The sequence below is a fragment of the Ostrea edulis genome, chromosome 6, assembly GCF_947568905.1.
Source record: "Ostrea edulis chromosome 6, xbOstEdul1.1, whole genome shotgun sequence".
NCBI lineage: Eukaryota > Metazoa > Mollusca > Bivalvia > Ostreida > Ostreidae > Ostrea > Ostrea edulis.
The window spans coordinates 79812466-79834692 of record NC_079169.1 but is presented as its reverse complement, the minus strand read 5'-3'; the positions used below and the strand labels follow the sequence as shown (position 1 = coordinate 79834692).

The following is a 22227-nucleotide window of genomic DNA, read 5'->3' as shown; positions in this document are numbered from 1 at the left end:
ATCGGAGAGAAATATTTATTCATAGTTCGAATTTCCTACATCTAGGTAAATATATAATATCAATAATTGCAATATCCTTGGCCCAGGCGCCTGTGACAGATAAGTTGATGTTACAGAAGACATTAAATACATCAATATGTTAAACTTTAAGTCCCAGATTTTCCTAGATGTGGGAAATGTTATTGTTCTTGGCTATATTTCAGCTATATCTACATGCTTTTAAAAGTGGATCATCATAATTGAACCTCTTTCTGAAAGTTTATGAGTTTTGAATGAATGAGTTTCGGGAAGCAAGATCTTACAACAATCCGGAAATCTAAAGGGCCTCTTTGAACTAAAGAACATTTTCTTGAGTCGACGTCAACCTCCAAACCTAAAAAAAAAATTACTAACGAAAACCAGATTATCATATCTGATGAAGAAAAACCTCCAGTTTCCAAATGTACATGTATGAATCCCCGTTGTGGCACCTGTCCATATTTAAAAACACCAGACTCATTTACTTTTAAATGTGGCAAAACGTTCACTATACATACTAATATGTCGTGCAAATCCAGAAATTTAATATATTGCATGATTTGTACTTTCTGTGGAGAGTACAGCTATTCCACTGAAACAGGGAAAATTCCCTAAAAGTGGTTCTATGTAGTATGTACAATGTATGTGTTTATCTTGCACCATTGAAAGCGCTTCAGATAAATTTCCATGAAAATTCATATCTTACTTTATCTATTGATAGATTAACAATAAAGTGCCATTTGTTGCAGTGAAATATTTTGCCACTAAAATAAATCTATAAAAGCCTTAGAAATTAATAACGTTAATAATATTGTACTCAAATTTATTAATAATAATAAATCAGTATTCAAAGCAGAATATTGCAATATATCGCAATATGTTTTTTGTTTTTTGTTTTCAAATTGCACAAATTTACTCTAGTCTTTATTGATAGTATATAATTCAATTGTCATTATTCGGTATTTCAAATTCAACAGTCCTTATTCCGTATATGAAATTTGATAGTTTTTATTAAGAGTATCAAATGTAGCAGTCGTAATTTAATTGCATCCGGCGAGGTACCTGTATAAATATTTCATATTGAATAGTCGATGAACAGCAGTTTTTATGTCGGACTTCCGCTTGAAATAATGCGTACATTGTAAATAGCATTGTATTCCTTTATTACTCTGAGCGGAGCAGGTGCGTAACAATTGTAAAGGGGTAGACTATTGTTTTCTAGAGAGGTGATATCATTACATCTATAAATCATTTAAATGGGAATTGTCACACCTGCTCTATGCAGAAGTTCAAATAAAGCATCATTGTCAGTTTTGAAAATAACGTTGCCATCACATTCTTATTGATGAAACAATTCATATTGATTTGGATATGAAAAAAAAAACCACCCAAACATTAATGATATATTTAGTTCAAATCGTTTACAACGTTAAGTCATTATTTTGCTCTTCGAGTGCTAGAGAATGGAGTTGTACACATTATATTTATTTTTCATCTTCAGTGCAGAAGGCATCATGTCAGTTGACGAGTTCTTAGATAGAATGCCTATAATACAAAGATTTATTTTACAACCATCGTCCTTGCGGCACGAGAATGAAACTGTCGACTTCATAACGTTCAGGATGGAAAATATTTCTCTTGCGGTTCGAGGCATGAGTGTAGACACCGTCAAATTGGAAATCCCACAGAAACTTGACAATATGACGATGAATGGCTTGCAAAGTGACAACACAGAAATTGGTGATTGTGTGGCGCAGTTTTGGGCGGCGTACGGAGATGAAACAAAGTTGAAAATGACGGACAGCATCAGATCAGAATTATTAAACCAAAAGCAAACATCAACTACGATATGTGTATATGTGGTCAGGAACATCGTAACAAAGGATTATCGATACTATAAATCCCCAGCTTTGGTCATCTATTTGAGAGGTAAACGAAATATCTATACATACGCTCTAAATCAGAAATTTACCGAAAACGCTATATATTGCAAAAATATGATCGGTTGTTTTATAATTGCTCTTAAAACTTGTTTATGATTTAGATACCTTCATTTGTACTGAAATGCGTCATAACCCCCACCCCACCCCACCCCACCCCCATACCAATATTATGTGTATGATTTCGTTCAGTGCACACCCAGTCTTTATGCATACATCTAGATACTGGTAATCGAGAATTAAGACTGCAAATTCGATATCGTTAATCAATGGTCTTCTTAATAATAATTTACAAGATTGGTTCGACCACTTTTTTCCCCGATGCTAAATATGGTGCAATACAATGCACTTTAAGTCTTTTATAACTATTAAATAGTTACAAAAAGATATAATTACACCCCGATACGAATATTTGTTTCTGTAATTCTTCTTGATTCGGGTAATAAATTTCACTGAATTGATCTTTATCTCACTCCAAGGGCAATTTTCTTTATCAAGAAGGCGTAAAAAATATTGGGAGTCTCTGTTGTACAGTAGAATGAAACAAGAAATTTTAATTGCTGTCTTTGATGAATAATTAAGCGTATATACACCTGTTTAAAATGGAAATAATAGGCAAAATCAATAAGCTGTTAATATTGCACAACAGTTCGTGGTGAAGTTCTATTAACATTTCCCCAAGGTGAAGAATCGCAATATGTTTACCGCTCGTGTTAAGTCATGGTTATGAAATAACAATAAATGAGGTTTTATTGTCTGCATTCATTTTCGCTTATCCTTGACTTAATCTCGTATCGGATCTCAACAAAAGAAAATGGTGTTGCAATTGGCATGTTTTCAAACGCAGCACGCATACGCCAATACTGCCTGTCTGAGGTTAAAATGTAGCGTTGTTTAAACTGCAGCGTTCCCATTGGAGTGATTGAAATTGACAATGTACTCTAAACCTTTCTAACAGTTGCTTCTGATGTAAATTTAAATCGTTTCAATATAAAACTTGAAGGCTGAGAACGAGCACCACCATATCCAGAGACTTGTCAGTTACATGTTTCGGGGTTCCGGGTTCGATTAGCATTTCCAGCGCCGCGTTTCTTGTATTCCCAAGAAAATATCTATGTTTATCTTATATCGTTTTATCATTAATCTAAGCTAAATATTTTCAAATTATGCGGTCCTACTAAACAGAGTACGCTAGAGTACTGTAAAGTACGCAGGTAAAATTTCATAATTTAATGCAATTTAACCGCTGTTCGTAGGTGTCCTTACTTTACTTTAACCTAATAAATATATATCTGGAATATACTGTGTTTACTTTCATTATTTTAGGAAATATTTTGAATTGCAGTTTACCGTTTGACCCCGATCCTGATCAAATTTAACTACATGAAATACTAGCGCATTGCATCTAAATTTCCAAGATTATGCCTTTATTTGATTTTTTATGTACCAAATCTTTTATTGTCAACTTAACAGTGAATTCCTTGAAAAGAAATCATTGGTATTTGGATTTAAATAAAAATGAAATAATTACGTCAATTGGCCAGTGGACAAAGAAACAAAACATAAAATAATTCGATGGAGTAAAAAAGGGGGTTTATAAAAGACACAAAACCCCTAAAACAACAAAAAGAAAATTGGATTTTTAAAAAGCAAATAAACAAAATAAATGAATAAATAACAAAAAAAGGGGGGCTTGCGTAAAAATAAAGAAATGATATATATTACATGTAAGAAAAAAATCAAACAAACTTAAGGAAAGAAAACAAGAAAATCAAAGATCATGAATTGATATTCCGAGTTACTATCAATCATAAATTAAATTAATTACTGATGTAATATGTCACTCAATACTTTCTTAAAACAAAATAATAATAATCGGAAAGCCATAAATCTTTAATCTTTGATCCAAATATCGCTAAAAACAAATACTTTGACAAATATTGCAATATTATTTTACAGAAATGTTTATATCTAAGCGGTATACACATGGATATATAATTAAATTGCATTAATTTATGAAATTTTAGCAGCGCACTCTAATGTACTTTAGAGTACTCTGTTTAGTAGTACCCCGTGCATTATTAGCCAAAATCTAATATTATCCCGAGGTGATGCATCAATATTCATGATTTATTATGAAAAGGTCAAGCATTCTAAATATTATAGAATATGAATCGAAACATGCATTCCCCTGCTTTTACATGTATATGTACATGTAATACTGTACACAATGTACACATGAAATTTGCTTTTTGTTTGTGTATGAACAAGAAAGACTAGATATATATAGGGCTCATTTAATGTTGTATTGACCAGTTTTATACTGGGCCACGTCCGTATAGTTGATCTAGGTTACTTCTATTATATATTACATGTACGTAATGGCATTGATTGTTCACGCAAAGCGACGTTGTCCTCAACTTGCTATTACTTTTGAATTTTCAGAAACACAGCTTTAAAAAGAATATTTTCTTAAATCTTGAAACATGCAAATTATTCCTTATCAGTCTTATTGCTAGAGCTGTGCTGATATATGGCCTAATGGATGTTAACTATTTGTAGCTTTAATCGTTAACCTCACAATTAAGTGTCATCCTTGGGCCTTAAAGTTCAAATTCAACAAAGGACAAATCTGATCTAAATGATAAGTTACACGTCGTTTGAGTTTCATACATGTACCAAATTCAGTGATATATGATCTTGAAGAGGGTCACAGGGATTAGGACTTTGATCCTTTATTGTGGCACCACCCTTCCCCCGGGGGTCATTTATTTAACTAACTTGAATCTGCACTATGTCAGTAAGCTTTCATGTAAATGAAAGGTGAATATAACGAACAGTGATCAATCTCATAACTCCTATAAACAATACAATATAGATAGTTGGGCAAACAAAGACCTCTGGACACACCAGAGGTGGGATAGGTGCCTAGGAGGAGTAAGCATCCCATGTCGACAGTTCACACCCGCCACAAGCCCTATATCCTCATCCGGTAAACGGAGTTATCCGTGGTCAAAATCAGTGTGCCAAGAACGGTCTAACAATCGGTATGAAACACGTCAGACAGCATTTGACCCAATGATAGGTTGTATTGACAAACTAGATCGTTATAACGAACATAGAATTTGCAAAATGCTGACTTTAAATGAGACTGTTAGAACCCCTGCACCATCATGATATCTGTCAAGCAAAGCATTTTGAAAATATTGATCAGAAAATATATTTTTGCCCAAAGTGAATAAGACGCTAATGATACCCAAACTGAATCTGTGGTGAAAATATAAACAATACATTATATAGCGATTCGGTTCTAGCCTTTCAACTTCATCCACAGGCGCGCTTCCGGCGAAGAAATGATGCATTACGGAAAAGGACGTGATCCGATTGGGGGCAAACTATGATAGGGAGATATGCAATCGGATTACGCGCTCGTCCTTTTCCGTAACCGGTAAGAAGACTCGGACGTGCATCGGGGCAAAAATTGCATCAAATTGATGCATTTCTTTGCCGGAAGCGTGCCTGTGGATGAGATTTTAAAAAAGGCCAGAACCGAATCCCTGTTTAATGTGTTACTAATAGTTTCACCACAAATTCAGTTTTGGTATCATTAACATCTTATTCACTCTAATACATACACATATAAGTGAAAATTGATAGTAATAGAATACCTTAGATATGTATGATATATCTTGGATGCATTTGAAAGCTCGCGTTTCATATTGTAACGTACGACTGTGACGTCATAGTTGCATTTGTGTACACAGACTCTGATGTCATCGATGCATATACGAGGTCAATCGGATCACGCGCTCGTCTTTTTCCGTAACCGGTAAGAAGACTCGGACGTGGATCGGCGCAAGAATTGCATACGAGGTTCATTTGCGGTTACGGAAATAGCCGAGTAGTTTCGATTGATACGAGGTTCACAATCGAAACTACTCGGCTATTTCCGTAACCGGTTACGGAAAAAGACGAGCACGTGATCCGATTGACGAGGTTCATTTTCGGTTATGGAAATAGCCGAGTAGTTAGGATCGATATCGCCCCTTGGACAGCTTCGTGCATTTTCCATAGATTTAAAACGTCAAAGTAGACTAAGTGTATTATGACGTCACAATACGTCCGAGTCATTCTACTTTCATAGTTCGTAAGGCACAAAATATGCGGGTCTCTGATATTCAGTTTTAAAATCGCCTGATTTTGGTTGATACAAAAACAAGCAAGTAAATCAGCATTCAAAGAGAATGGAAATATAAAAACTGGTTATCATATCACTATATTTCGTTGTTTGTACCTTCTAATACGTTGACGGCGTGGTGTTACCGTTAGGGCTATCTCAGCTACATACAATGTATAGATGAGCGGACTCCAAATTCAAATGCATTTTTGTAGTCTTGCTTTGTTTCGGTATAATAAACAATTTATTGCATGAATGTCCGGGAGATATGAAGATTTATTCACCCAAGAAAAATCATATCCCCCTCGGGCAACATGATTTTTCTTGGGTGAATAAATCTTCATATTTCTCTCACTATCATGCAATAAATGTAAATTATCGATTGGGTCGTTCGATGAAAACTTGCATTTTTACTCACTTTCAAGCCGGTTTCGATGTTCTAAATCATAAACAAAACCTCGCGTCTCTAATCACTATCGCCTAGATTTTGCATTGTGTCTGTATACAAAATGACCAACCAGGTACATTTATCGTTTCGTAGGCTCTAGTAGTTTTGATGTTTTAAATTATTTAATCATTCAATGAAACAAAAAAACAAAACAAACAAACAACAACAAACAAAAAGTGAACTTTTGTATACATTGACCTGGAATAAATGCATCTTGTAAATGGATAATTTCCTTGATTCAATTAAATGAATGTTGTCCTTTACTGGACAGTCTATAGACATATAAACTACATTTTTAAGTGGGACAATGCCCCCCCCCCCCCCCCCCCCCCCTGCATCTTGCAGTAAATTGGTTTCCTGTATTCGCATGTTGCAATAGACCTACAAAAAAATGTAGTTACTTGAATATACCGAAAAGTGACCAGTTCTGAGGTGAAGCGTCACAAGTTTTGACCTATGCAGCTACTTGTAATTCTTGAATTGTCGCCACTCTATTCCATTTTTACTACAACGCTATATTTGTCAGAAACGTTTTTCCAGCTCTATAAATCTTCCGTTACAACGCCAAAGCACATCGCCATTCGCAACTCTGTTGTCCATATCAGGGTGATAAATGTCGCGATATACTGTCCAGGGCGTGTGATCTGTGAGACTGGTCTTTGGTTGTCACCTTACATCTCTGATGAAATGTCAGCAGTAACCCTCTTTTTTAAACTTTAACAACCGAGATAATGGTTTGATATCTGTTTGGGATAGAGTCAGCTATGCATCGACACAAAAGCGGATGCTTTCAGTTTCAGACAAATTAAATGAATGTATGCATATTTATAGGTTATAGACTTTGTATTGGAAAATATGACGGCCGAGTTTTTTGGCGCGAGAACGAGGTCGTCATAATTTTCCATACAAAGTATATAACCTTTAAATTATATACTTTCAATTTCATTTAGAAACTAACAATAACTTTATTTTTAACAATTTCTTTATTGGTTTAACTGAGTTAAAGATGACAAACACGAAAATTTTGAAAATTAACGGCGTAGTTCCAGCTTGTGTATTGATTGTGACGAAATGCTTGCGGGCCGGGATATTTCTGGGCATATCTCGTGTGATATATGCCCGCAAACTTATAAAGGAAAAAGAAGAGATGAAATTGAAAGCATATAATAAGCGTACAGATATGCTTGAAAACTATTTATTTGACTTGTGTGAATTCAGAATGACGAATGACTCAAGAAGTAACTATTCATCGTGCTTTTGTTCACAAGACGTCATTATTGTAGAAAAAGTACAAAATAGTTAAGGGAGGTGTTTTACACAGATCATGATGGTGATATTTTTATTCAATAGAGGAGGCATTTTATCACACTACGAAGTATTTCACCATTGTCGCTACCTGCTGATAATCATTTTAAAGAGCAACTGAGTAATTACAATACAGGTTGAGCCGTGCAATGTAAGATGATTTACATAAAATTTAATTTTCAAAAGATTGAATCGCACTTGAACCCCCGAACTAATTTGCGATACTATAAGGATCATGATAAAATTCTTGTTTATCAGCCCAAAGGTCAAATTAAAAGCCCCGCAATACATTACAACACATGTAGCATAGTCCTCACGGTCATGTGACACATTACAAATTGGTGTGATTTGGTGCGAATTGCATGTAAAATGTAAGTAAAAGGACAATATAATAATTAATAATCATGGTATCGGGATATACATACTCTCTATCAAACAAATCAAGGAGGCAAAGAGATGAAATGACCGAGAAAGATGGGTTTAGATAGCCAATTTCAATGTTGTAAACCTGCTCGTGAAAAGCAAACGAAGTGCTTGAAGTAAGTACGGGTTCTGAAATTCGTTAACAAATTGACTGATCAAGATATATAAACTACACTGCTATATGATGTTTGCAGAAATATGGTGTATTTTATGAGGACGTCTCCATATGAGTGAAAACATTCTCGAGAGAGACGTTAAGCAAGATACAATCAATCAATCATGAGAAAATCGATCTCATACTCGTTAATACTGCGTTTTCTCCGCGTTGGAGCCGAGACCTCGTGATCCAAAAGTCACGACTCCTAGAGTGTGACGTTGTATACGGTGTTATTGGTATATTATGATTGCTGATATTGACGCTATGGTTGAGTACCGCATTTTGCCTATATGTTCTTACCAAAATTACTCACCTTTGACCTGACCCTGCTTCCTTAAATTAAACTTTTCAGAAGTTGTACTTTCACATCATGTAGTACAGTTCTTAGTGAGCATTTTCATACCAAAAAATACATACCCATCCAGCAAGGCGTGAGAGTTTGTTTACATCGAAGTCAAGCACGTGCAAAATCAGCTGGTCAAAAGCCAAATCACCCACCTCTACAACAAAAATTCGAAAAAATATTTAAATCGTTCTTTCATGGTTTTTACTCACAAAATTTCAAACACAATACTTGAATTTACATCTCACAAAAAATTGGAGAGCCTACCTCATAAGGAAGGTCCCATAAAACATGCAAAGTTTCAGGAATTATTTTCTTTCGGCCATAATTCGACGTGAACCTCCACATAAATAGAGTGATGCAACCTGCAGGGGAAATAATTCGCGCTGCATTGTGAAAATGTATTCCATTTCATTTGATTTATCTTCTTTTTTAGATCCTGTGTGGAAAATATCTACCTGCAAACTTGGTGTAGAGTCCAATCATGGGGGTAAGCTATGGAGCTATTTTGATATTACATTGATATATTTATATATTATGATGTCGAAAATCTTAAGTTAAATGTACACGATATTTGTATTAGATTTCAATACCACAGTAGAAATGACGTCATCAGTCATACTTGGAAGTGGTAAATGCTGCAGTATGAATTTGAATATTCTGGACGTACGTGGGATGGTTAAAGTTTTCATTAAAATCAATGGTACTGAAGAGACACGCCTTAGATTGTCCAGTAGGTAATTATGTTTTAACCATTTACTTTCATAAATAAACATGACTTAATCGTATTGAAATGTGTTACAGACTGGATGACCAAACTGAAAATGTTCAAAATAAAGGTGCATTAATCTGTCCCACCACAAATTACAAAAACATTTACAAAGTATATTAAGATTATTTTTAAAGAACTTTGTCGCCCATGTTTGATTTCAAGAGAAAAGAATCGTATATAGGTTAGGTGCTAATTGATGTTCCCAGAAATCGAGAACAATATTTTTATTCCACCAAGGGGAACAAAAGATTGAATATGTTAATCCCACCAAGGGCGACAAAAGATTTAATGTTAACCTCACCAAGGGCGACAAGAGATTGAATGTTAACCTCACCAAGGGCAACAAAGATTGAATGTTAACCTCAACAAGGGCAACAAAAGATTGAATGTTAACCTCACCAAGGGCAACATTAGACAGCAATTCAGTCATAGTATGTTTTTTCTTTTTCAGAAAAGCAGATGTACAAAAATATTTTATTGGAAGGAAAACAGACATTTTTAAAATCGTTCTAAATTACGACTCAAATGCTTCGAAATGTAGAAGACTAAATATTTCATGGAAGAATTGCAACTCCATTAAAGAAGGTATTTATAACGTTTGTTTCTGTGAGCAGTGTGTATGAAACTTATTTTCAGAGTAATGATGTACAAATTTAGATCGATTAATCTTATTACTGACAGTGATTGGGTACCTTGGGAATAAACACTACACGCATGCACTTCAGATGAACATTAGCCGGCACTTACTAAAGGAGTAGTCAATAGTATTAAAATCAAATCTTCTCTGACCGTTACACTGGGAAAGGCGTATTACGCTAACAGAAAATATTATTCTAATTTGATTGAGGAGAAGTTGCTTTTACAATACGCACGTCAAAACGGACTACCGAACAAACTATTTAAAATTTCACCACGTTATGAAGTGATTGATTGATTGTTTGTTTTGCATCCCCTCGAAATTTTTCACTGATAATGAGACGTCACTAGCTGCAGGTGAAGTAACACAAATTCAGATCTATGCTTAGCACTCAGAGCCAGTTCAGATCAATTGTTATACTATTACTAAATATATTATGCGTCAGTATCATTTTTAGGTCACCTGACTAAATGACCTATTACAATTGGTTGTCGTCCGTTGTTCTCCGTTATCCGCCGTGCGTTAACAATTGGACATTTTTAACTTCTTCTTAATAACTACCAGTCCAATTCTTTTCAAATTTGGTATGAAGCATCATTGGGACAAGGAGGACATAAATTGTAAATTTCAGGACTCCAGCTCCCCTGGGGCCTTAGGGCGGGGCAGAAACTGCCCAAACTTGACCAATTTTTAAACAATCTTCTTCTCAAGAACCAAACACATGTAAGAAAAACTATATGCATGGTGATGTATAGCAGACAAACTTCTATCAACATTGTAAATTTCATGATCCGCGGCGTAGGGGTTCTGACCCCAGGAGGGGTCAAACTTGGTATATAATGTTTATGTGTAAAACACTTAAATAACATCTTCTTTAGTGCTATTGATACTAAATTGAAAGTAAATAAATATTTAGAATGAACAGGTAGTCCTTTACCAAAATTGTAAATTTGATGATCCCAGGGGTAGGGGTTTTGGTATCAGGGTGGGGCCAAAATGACCAGTTATTAAATGTGTGAACAATAGACATTTTTAACTTCTTCTTGGTACCTATCATTCCAAATCTTTTCATATTTGGTATGAAGCATCTTTGGAACACGGGGGACATAAATTGTAAATTTCATGATCCCTAGGGTAGTGGTTCTGACCTCAGGGTGGAGGCAAACTTGGTATATAGTGCTAAATAGTCTTTTACCAAAATTGTAAAATTTGATTTTGTCCAGAGTAAGGGTTCTGACCCCAGGGTGGGGCCAAACTTAGTATATAATATGTATGTGTAAGTTTGCTGACACTGTATAAAATCTAAATGTATACTTAGGATTAGCAGAAAAGGGTGTACAAAAAATGGTGAATTTCATAACCTAGAGTTATGACTTTAGGATGAGTCCAAATTAGTCATATCTTTTGATGTTTTAATGTTAATACACCTATTATTTAAAGCCTTAGCTTTCATCAGTGTATGCACTTTTGAGGGCAGTGAAGTTTTAAGAACACATCTTGTTTATACTGTTGCTGAACATTAAAATTTAGCTTAGATATTCAGAACAGGAAATTTTTACTAGATTTCATAGCCCATGGAAGTAGTGATACTTTTTCACTAGTGTTCAGGGGACCGATAAGGCCTGTGGGCCTTTTGTTATTATAATATCTATAATCTGGTAATGTAAATTAATTATGATTGAAAAGTCAGATCTCATTGTAGAGGGGAGGGGGAGTAATTTGCATAAAGCCATATTCAAAACATGGAAGTTCATCGATCATTCAGGAGCTACAATTCTTTATATGTGATAATCGCTTTAAAGAATACCCAGGAGTTTTTCTGTGCTACACGACACAATATCGTTGGTTACAACATTGCCTTTCGTTATGATATTTCTCTACTATCAATAGGAAGGAACCAACAACATCGGTGACTTTTTTCAAATAGACGCTTCTGAAACGACTCAATATTTTTTTGTGTGTGTGTCTACTGCGTAAAAATTCAAATGATCATCAGAAGCCGCCATATCATCCGTGTAAGAAAAACTCCAGTATCTACATGTGCGACTATGCATATGATGTGGCACCACTGAGAAGAAGGTTAACCCTGATCAGAAATCCAAACGTAACAATGGCGAAAAGGCACAACTCAAGCCGATAAATCGTATACAGCAGATGTGAAATTACTTTTTTTCATATTAGAGAAAAACAGCTATATGTACCGTAATATATGGATATTATCGTAGGAATAAAAAAACAAAAAACCATGTGTTTATATCAAGCTATATAAGTTATACACTTTATGCAAATCATGCAATTTAACGCAATCGAATTAAAAAGTAATTGAGCTAATTTTCTATTTTTGAATTATGTATTCTTCGAGTCGGATAGTGAACGCCCTATTTCGAAATATTCATGAACACGTGACGTACGCGGAATTTCGAAAGGGGGGTAAGGTAAATTTCATGTTGAACATAAAATCACCATTCAGTACTACTATATACTGTAAATCTCCTATGATGTTTGTAATATTAATTTTCTCGCACGCTTGCGCACATCCACCATAGACGTCATTCCTTCATAAATATGCATTAGAAAATCATCGTTTTCTCCTTACTTTGAGTACACCAATACTCCTTTAATATCCTTATATAATTTGTGGATATCGTCAAATGGTGTCATTTATCAGAGTTTATTATAATCAAAACATTTTGGTCGGGTTTTTAACACCGAACTGTTTAATGCGGCTCATATACCTTTTATGTTTATTTCTGATCAGGGGCAAATAACTCATGGGTAACCTGCCTTTCCGGGGTACCATCTAGTCATACAATGTAAACGTGCATGTTTCACTTTTTCAAATTAAAATTCATTGTCTCTCTATCAGAGCTGTTCATGAACTTCAGATATAGATGAGGATTTATTGTCCTCCATTTCCTCAACAAACCTCTGCAAATTTTCATCGCTTCAAGAAGTCATTAATCGCCTGACGACCAACAATGACTTGTGATGAAGTATCACCCTCTCTCGACAGACAAGTAGCTGTTCTTGTACATTATATCTTCAGTTCTATGTTCTCCGTCAAATATACTGTCTTTCCTCGATTCTGAAAAATAACTATATACATGTATAGTTGATACATGTAGGTGGATGCTCCGTTTCACACAAACATTGCTCCATTATAAGAATGAATCATAACACCTTTGTTGGGAATTAGAATGGTTATATATTGAGGAAATAAATGACAAGAGCATCTCCGAAGACCCGTGACATTCCACACCTGATGCCGAGCGTTTGGCGATGGAACTGTCACTAACTGTTTTAAAGATTTAGGTCTGTCGCGGCCGGGATTCGAACCCCGACCTTCCGAATGCAGGGCGAACGCTTTACCTCTAGACCACCGTGGCAGTAAGTGATGTGTTAAACAAATCAATAAACCTACAAATAAAACACAATACAATAAAAGGACGACAATGCTTTAACAGTGCATAATATAAAACAAATCATAATTGCCAAGTTCTAAAAAGTGCTCAAGACTGGAACATAACTTTATAGATAAAATAGATAAAGCTTTCGGAAACCATCGTACTTTTTCATTAAATGTAGAATATAAGTCCGATAGATTCTGAAGTTACACGTTACATGAAAAACCTGATAGACGCAAAACACGATATACTTGATATACTAGTACACTAAACACGATAGAGCTGATATACTAGTACACTAAACACGATATACCTGATATACTTGTACACTAAACACGATAGACTTGATATACTAGTACGCTAAACACGATAGACCTGATATACTAGTACACTAAACACGATATACTTGATATACTAGTACGCTAAACACGATAGACCAGATATACTAGTACACAAAACACGATATACTTGATATACTAGTACACTAAACACGATAGACCTGATATACTAGTACGCTAAACACGATAGACCTGATATACTAGTACGCTAAACACGATAGACCTGATATACTAGTACGCTAAACACGATATACTTGATATGAGTACGCTTAAACATGATAGACCTGATACGAGTACGCTAAACACGATAGACCTGATATACTAGTACGCTAAACACGAAAGACCTGATATACTAGTACGCTAAACACGATAGACTTAATATGAGTACGCTAAACACGATATACTTGATATACTAGTACGCTAAACACAATATACCTGATATACTAGTACACTAAACACGATATACCTGATATACTAGTGCGCTAAACACGATAGACCTGATATACTAGTGCGCTAAACACGATAGACCTGATATACTAGTACGCTAACACGATAGACCTGATATACTAGTACACTAAACACGATATACTTGATATACTAGTACGCTAAACACGATAGACCAGATATACTAGTACACAAAACACGATATACTTGATATACTAGTACACTAAACACGATAGACCTGATATACTAGTACGCTAAACACGATAGACCTGATATACTAGTACGCTAAACACGATAGACCTGATATACTAGTACGCTAAACACGATATACTTGATATGAGTACGCTTAAACATGATAGACCTGATACGAGTACGCTAAACACGATATACCTGATATACTAGTACGCTAAACACGAAAGACCTGATATACTAGTACGCTAAACACGATAGACTTAATATGAGTACGCTAAACACGATATACTTGATATACTAGTACGCTAAACACAATATACCTGATATACTAGTACACTAAACACGATATACCTGATATACTAGTGCGCTAAACACGATAGACCTGATATACTAGTACACTAAACACGATAGACCTGATATACTAGTGCGCTAAACACGATAGACCTGATATACTAGTGCGCTAAACACGATAGACCTGATATACTAGTACGCTAACACGATAGACCTGATATACTAGTACGCTAAACACGATAGACTTGATATGAGAATGTTAAACACGATAGATCTGATAGACGCAAAACACAATAAACACACTGTATCTGATTTACTTTAAACACGATATACATATACGCTGAACATCACAGAAACTCGAAAAACTGAAATTGCGAACGCTAAACCCGACTTAATAGGATACACACACGATAGAAATGTCAAGAATGACATCAAAACGTCCAACTCAGGTATTAAAATTCAGTCATAATTTTGGTAAAGGGGTTCTTTAATCATGTTTACATATACTACATTATGTATGTTGTTTGACTGATTGATTTTATCTTGTTTTACGTCCCTCTCGAGCATTTTTCACTCATTTATGGATACGTCACCAACACCGCTGAGGGGGCTTCAAATTTAGGCCTATGCTCAGCGCTTATGGCCAGTAAGCAGCGAGGGTTCTTTAGCGTGCCATACCTACTGTGACACGGGTCATTCGTTTTTAAGGTCATCTCCGAGGACCCGTGACATTCACGCCTGCATTTCTCACGTTTAGTAGAACCTAGACATTTCATGCCTCGCTGTCCATGTACTTTATGTGTTTTTTCTATTATTCTAGCAATACGTACAACTCTCTCTGACTGGAGTTACAGGGAGCCAGACTTCACAATATATGATGACTTTTGTGACTGCAACAACCTCTCACTTCAAACATTCTACTGCAAGGGCCCTGGAAAAGGTACCGGTAAAATAAAACCAATGTTGGATGCGTGCGTTTTTACGTTAGAGCAAAAGAGAGAGATTGCCTAATGTATAAATATAAAAATCACGCGGAGAAAATACTCGTATTGAGTAAAAATATAGAAGTTGACTCATTTATGGCACAACGTTGTATATAATTTTATTTTGATATTGGCGATAAGAAATACCATATGTTATGAATTCACATTTATGAAAGATTTGGTTTAACAAAAATATAGCTAGTTGAATGTTAAATACTGTAGACAGAAAGTTACCAATGTAAATTTTGAAGGACAAAATGTCACGATATATACGAGTGCATGTAATAAACTTTGAATATTAGTGTGATAAGAAAACGGAATGCACTTGTGAAATATGAAAGCCCTGACACTAAGCATTTAAAGTCACAAGGAATATACATGTGAAATGGGAAACCCCGAGCACTAAGCGTTCAAAAGATTAGATTTTTTGCGGACAAATCAAATACAATATCCCCCCGTATCTTCGATTATAGGGACATAAAAATAGACACGGACCCAATTAAATTAATCTGGTAATGAACAAAAATCTAAACTATTGAGAGGTATCGAAGAGATTGGTGGTGAGAATAAATGAATTATTTAGATGTGGTGCAAATATTACATTACATGTATTTCAGATTATCTCTTTGTCTGCATATCAGTGTAGAGAAAATGAAAAACAAAAACAATGCAGAAATTGTATATAATTCTGTAAACCAGTGCTAGTACAAAGCATACTTCTACAAGTGAGACTAGATGTGAACGTAAATAGTTTTCTCTCGCTAGTCAGAAATTGTTAGTGGGCTGTGCAACTACCCTAATTTGACTATGTATGGTAATACACCTTTTACTCGCTCATTCAATCTAACGTTCCTAGTATTTCATGTTAGTACATGTAGTAAACAACACTGGCCCATGTAATTCGATAACGTTGTCTATGCGAGTCACACAGCTAATATAACCCCTTTCCTATGGATTACACAAGTTGTTGACGATGTAAATATCACCTGCAATGTCAATCGCTAATGCAATACCTGTCTTATTTTATGATTCTATTTACTTCCGGTTCGGGGTTATCGACCCCCATTGAAATTTTCTCGGCTCAAGATTGCAGAATAGATAGAAACTATGTAGATATAATTCCAATGTTATTTGTTACAATTGCTTTGATTGGACAAAACTAAAGCTGAACAATAGTTTACACATCAATAAATCCGAAAACGCGATGTATTCATACACGCCTGAAAACAAATAACGTAGTGCGGGGAAACTATTCAAATTTTTGCAATTGTTAATAAAATGAGTGAATTGGAATTATAAGAATCAAACATTCTTTTTGAAGAATTTATCGATTTGTAAACTCCGGACATTTTACTCACAAACTTAACATAAAAGTGCTTCTTTATGTTAAGTTTGTGCGGAAAAGGTCCGGAGTTTACACATCGATAAATTCTTCAAAAAGAATGTTTAATCCTATATTATCACGGGTCTGTCGCCGTCACTTCTGATCCGCACAGGAAGTGATTTTTTTTTTTAAATTACCAAATATTAAATGGCTAATAAATCGCAACAGATTAGATAAAGTTGAGCTTGTTAAGTCCTAACACATTTTTATGCCCCCCCCCCCCCCCCCCCTTTGAAAAAGAGGGGACATATTGTTTTGCAACTGTCGGGTCGGTCGGTCTGTAGACCACATGTTGTCCGCTCAATATCTTGAGAACCATTCACTTGATGATAATGATATTTCATATGTGGGTTGGTTATGAGTGGAAGATGACCCCTATTGTTTTTCAGGTCAATGGTCAATCTACTCTGGACATAGGAATATAATGTCCGCTCAATATATCGAGACCCCTTTGCTTGAAAGACATCAAACTTGGCACACTGGTACATCCTAAGGAGTAGATGACCCCTACTGATTTTGAGGTCATATGGTCAAAGGTCAAACTGGGCATAGGAATATACTGACCATTCAATGTCTAGAGAACCCTTTGCTTGACAGACATCAAACTTGGTACACCAGTACATCTTCAGAAAAAGATGACCTCTATTGATTTTGAGGTCACATGGTCAAAGGTCAAGGGTCAAACTGGACATAGGAATATACTGTCCGTTCAATATATTGAGAACCCTTTGCTTGACAGACATCAAACGTGGTACACTAGTATGTCTTCAGGAGAAGATTACCCCTATTGATTTTGAGGCCACATGGTCAAAGATCAAGGGTCAAACTGGACATAGGAATATAATGTCTGCTCAATATTTTGAGAACTCTTTTCTTGACAGACATCAAACTTATTACACTGGTAGATCTGCAGGAGAAGATAACTCTTATTGATTTTGAGGTCACATGGTCAAAGGTCAAGGGTCAAACTAGACCTGGGAATATACTGTCTGCTCAGTATCTTGAGAACCCTATTCTTGACAGACATCAAACTTGGTACACTTATACGTCTTCAGGAGAAGATGACCCCTATAGATTTTTGAGGTCACATGGTCAAAGGTCACACTGGACATACGAATATATTGTCCGTTCAATATCTTGAGAACCCTTTGCCTGACAGACATCACACTTGCTACACTGGTACGTCTTCAGAAGAAGATGACCCCTAATGATTTTGAGGTCACATGAGCAAAGGTCAAGGGTCAAACTGGACATAATAATATACTGTCCACTAAATATCTTGATAACCCTTTTACTTGACAGACATCAAACTTAGTACACTGGTATATCTTCAGGAGAGGATGACCCATATTGATTTTGAGGTCAAAAGTCAATAGTTGAACTGGACATAGTAATATATTGTCTCCTATATTTTAAGAATTATTTGCTTGATTGACACGTACCAAACTTGGTACATTGGTACAGCATAAGGAGTAGATGACCCCTATTGAATTTCAGGTCACATGGTCAATTCACTCTTGACATAGGAAGATATTGTCTGCTCAATATTTTGAATTGATGGTAATACTATCAATTAAATGAGGTGTGTGTATAACCCTTTTCAATTTTGCACCATGGGGGGGCATATGTGCTTTACAAACATCTCTTGTTAAAATAAAATCAGACAATATCTAATTTTTGACAAATCAGAGGCCCAACGTGGCCACCTTGGATAACAAATCAAAACAAATTACGATTGAGTTTGAAATATCATAATTGACCTGTATACCAAAAATTGGACAATATCTAAATTCTGTTTTCTCTTCAATCAGGCTTTTCCATGTTTTCGATAACAAGCTATTGAAATGCAGAGTTTTAGCCCATAAGGGACCTTAAGAATCCTAATTACGGAAGATAAGGAACTAATGTGTTTATTATCATATAAGTACGCGTCCTCACAATAAACAACTTTGCCTATAATTATACTATAATGCATTATAAATTGTCTTTTCTTCAGAAGAGTCAAAAAGGTTTTAGAGCTTTCCTGCCCCTGTTTCTTGGTGTCACATAAACGCCTGTGTACTTTGGTACAATTTTTATTTCACACGTCTTAACAAAATGTATGTGGTTAAAAAGATACGAAACGTATGGAGATTTATGAAATGTTAACGGCGCCATTGTAGCCCCAACGGGATCTGGCGCTTTGCAATTCAGGTTTACTGAAATGCACTCTGGCACAAGTGTACTGTCTACCATGATAGATGTTTCAGTGCCCTATCTTCATTACTTTTGGAGATGCGTGCACAAAATGATACTTCAAAATCAGAAAATCTTCAAATTCGAACCGAAAGTGACGTAATCCAAATTTTAAAAAAAGAGAAGTTTATATTATGTTTAATAATGTCTGAAAGTTTCATAAAAATCGAATGGGTAATGTTTGCGCTATCACTGTCACAAACTTTGTAAAAATAAACAAAAACGATTAAAGGAAGGAAAAAAAAAGAATCTTTGGAGCTGAAGACGGAAGACCTAAAACTATCTATCAATGATTTATGACAACCAATCTTCACCTTTTCATTACAGTGCGAATCATAATCAAAAGAAACTTCATATACAAAGCATGTCCCAAACTCAGTTTAGGGGATTGAATCATACAACTGACATTAGCGGTTAACATTGCAGGTGTTATCTACATCATCAACTACTTGTGTAGTCCATTGGAAGGGGATTACATTAGCAGGTGCATTCACGACCGTTAACGTAATCAGGATTACATTAGCAGGTGCATTCACGACCGTTAACGTAATCAGGATTACATTAGCAGGTGCATTCACGACCGTTAAGGTAATCAGGATTACATTAGCAGGTGCATTCACGACCGTTAACATAATCAGGATTACATTAGCAGGTGCATTCACGACCGTTAACGTAATCAGGATTACATTAGCAGGTGCATTCACGACCGTTAACATAATCAGGATTACATTAGCAGGTGCATTCACGACCGTTAACGTAATCAGGATTACATTAGCAGGTGCATTCACGACCGTTAACATAATCAGGATTACATTAGCAGGTGCATTCACGACCGTTAACGTAATCAGGATTACATTAGCAGGTGCATTCACGACCGTTAACATAATCAGGATTACATTAGCAGGTGCATTCACGACCGTTAACGTAATCAGGATTACATTAGCAGGTGAATTCACGACTGTTAACATAATCAGGAATACAATAGCAGGTGCATTGACAACCGTTAACATAATCAGGATTACATTAGCAGGTGCATTCACAACCGTTAACATAATCAGGATTACATTAGCAGGTGCATTCACTACATTAGCAGGTGCATTCACGACCGTTAACGTAATCAGGATTACATTAGCAGGTGCATTCATGACGGTTAACGTAATCAGGAATACATTAGCAGGTGCATTGACAACCGTTAACGTAATCAGGATTACATTAGCAGGTGCATTCACGACGGTTAACATAATCAGGATTACATTAGCTGTGCGACTCAAACAGGCAATGTAATCGGATTGCATTCGCTGGCGGGGATTACATTGATCGGTGCTAAAGGTGTACATGTATCAATATGTCTTATATGCACGATACGTTCGGAACCTTTCATGATGCTCGTAAATATATGCATGATTTTTTCTCTCTAGAGTTTGATGAAAACATTGTAAGCTGTTAGTAAAGAAAAGGAAATATTTTGTAAAATCATCGGTACATTTCAGGGTTGGTTTTAAGAACCGCCAAACAACTAACGAGAATAACATCAAATACCAGGACAAGCTCCAATGTCCAGTGTCATCTATCGTTGGTGATGACTACTACGTTTAAAACATACATTGGGATAGCCATCTTTTCTCACAATGGAACCCGCTTTCACGTCTTCAATCAAGAGAGGGAAGGATTGTAAGTTGGACTTGTGTTGAATTTCGATTTGCAAAACGGTGTTCTCTTTTCGAGAAACAATTAACATCTAACAAGTTATTTCTTTTTATCGAGATAAAAGACACCACAGGGTCTTCCACATCTGCTTCATACTTAAGATATTTTATTGAACATAGATGTTGACCAGAAACTAACTCCACTTTTCTTAATTTTGTATTCCTTATAGGAGTTAAGGATAACCATTATTGGCTAGAATTCACCCCAGTTGTTGTCTTGTCGCAACGTATTGATCATGTGATTATTATACCCCACAAAACGAGTTGCGGCTGGTATAATGTTTTTTTTACCCGTATGTCAGTCAGTAAGTCCCTTTCTTGTCAGCACAACTCCTCTGAGACCGCTCAACAGTATTTCGTGAAACTTTTAGTTAATAAGGATACACTGTGTAGATTAGCTGCAATAATGTAGCCCTATCCAATTTTTTTTTATTCTGACGTTTTCGGCATAGGGTTACAATTCCATAGGATCTCCGTAATGGTGCAAAATAATTTTATGAATAGCCGATAATAAACTCTGTATTAGTCCCAAATGTTGTTTACACCAAAAGGAGTACCAACTTTGTGCTCGGGCATGTCTAATAAAGGTGTTTTTCATTAAATATAATGTACAGCATGCAAAATTCTTCGTCTGCTCCGCCATGCTTGTTATCGCGAGATCTCGTAGGTGGATCTAATGAAAAACCTAAACATTGACAATCAGCGCGAAAATGTAGTTACTCGAGCCACTTCGACAAAGAAAGGAAAATCATATTGTTGCAGAAAGAATTTGCACTTTGCTGTTCGGTTTTTAACTTGATATTAAATTCAAACCTTTTCAATACCGACGAAATAGCTTTCGCCTCCATACTTGTCCATTGATGTAAATACTACCTTATATGGCATATGCAAATGATTTGACAATCGGAAGTTGAAACTTCAGTACATCAAACATGGCGCACAAATATGAATGGAGAAATTGGAATTTATCGAAATTGTTGAAAACGGTAGAATAGAGCCTCACAAATCTTAAGTTGCAGGTTGTAAATTT

The 22227-nt window shown here is 35.7% G+C and overlaps 1 protein-coding gene across 1 annotated transcript in view; it reads left to right on the top strand.

Annotated features, from left to right (window-relative positions):
• The first annotated feature begins 1485 nt into the window (after positions 1-1485).
• The window catches only part of LOC125647380 (uncharacterized), a 62280-nt gene continuing 41538 nt past the window's right edge, over positions 1486-22227 (top strand). The window contains exons 1-6 of the mRNA XM_056140930.1: positions 1486-1947; positions 9248-9301; positions 9395-9548; positions 10035-10168; positions 15710-15829; positions 20982-21162. Coding sequence (XP_055996905.1) covers positions 1533-1947; positions 9248-9301; positions 9395-9548; positions 10035-10168; positions 15710-15829; positions 20982-21162 — 1058 coding nt within the window. The 5' untranslated portion in view covers positions 1486-1532. The remainder of the gene's footprint in view (positions 1948-9247; positions 9302-9394; positions 9549-10034; positions 10169-15709; positions 15830-20981; positions 21163-22227) is intronic.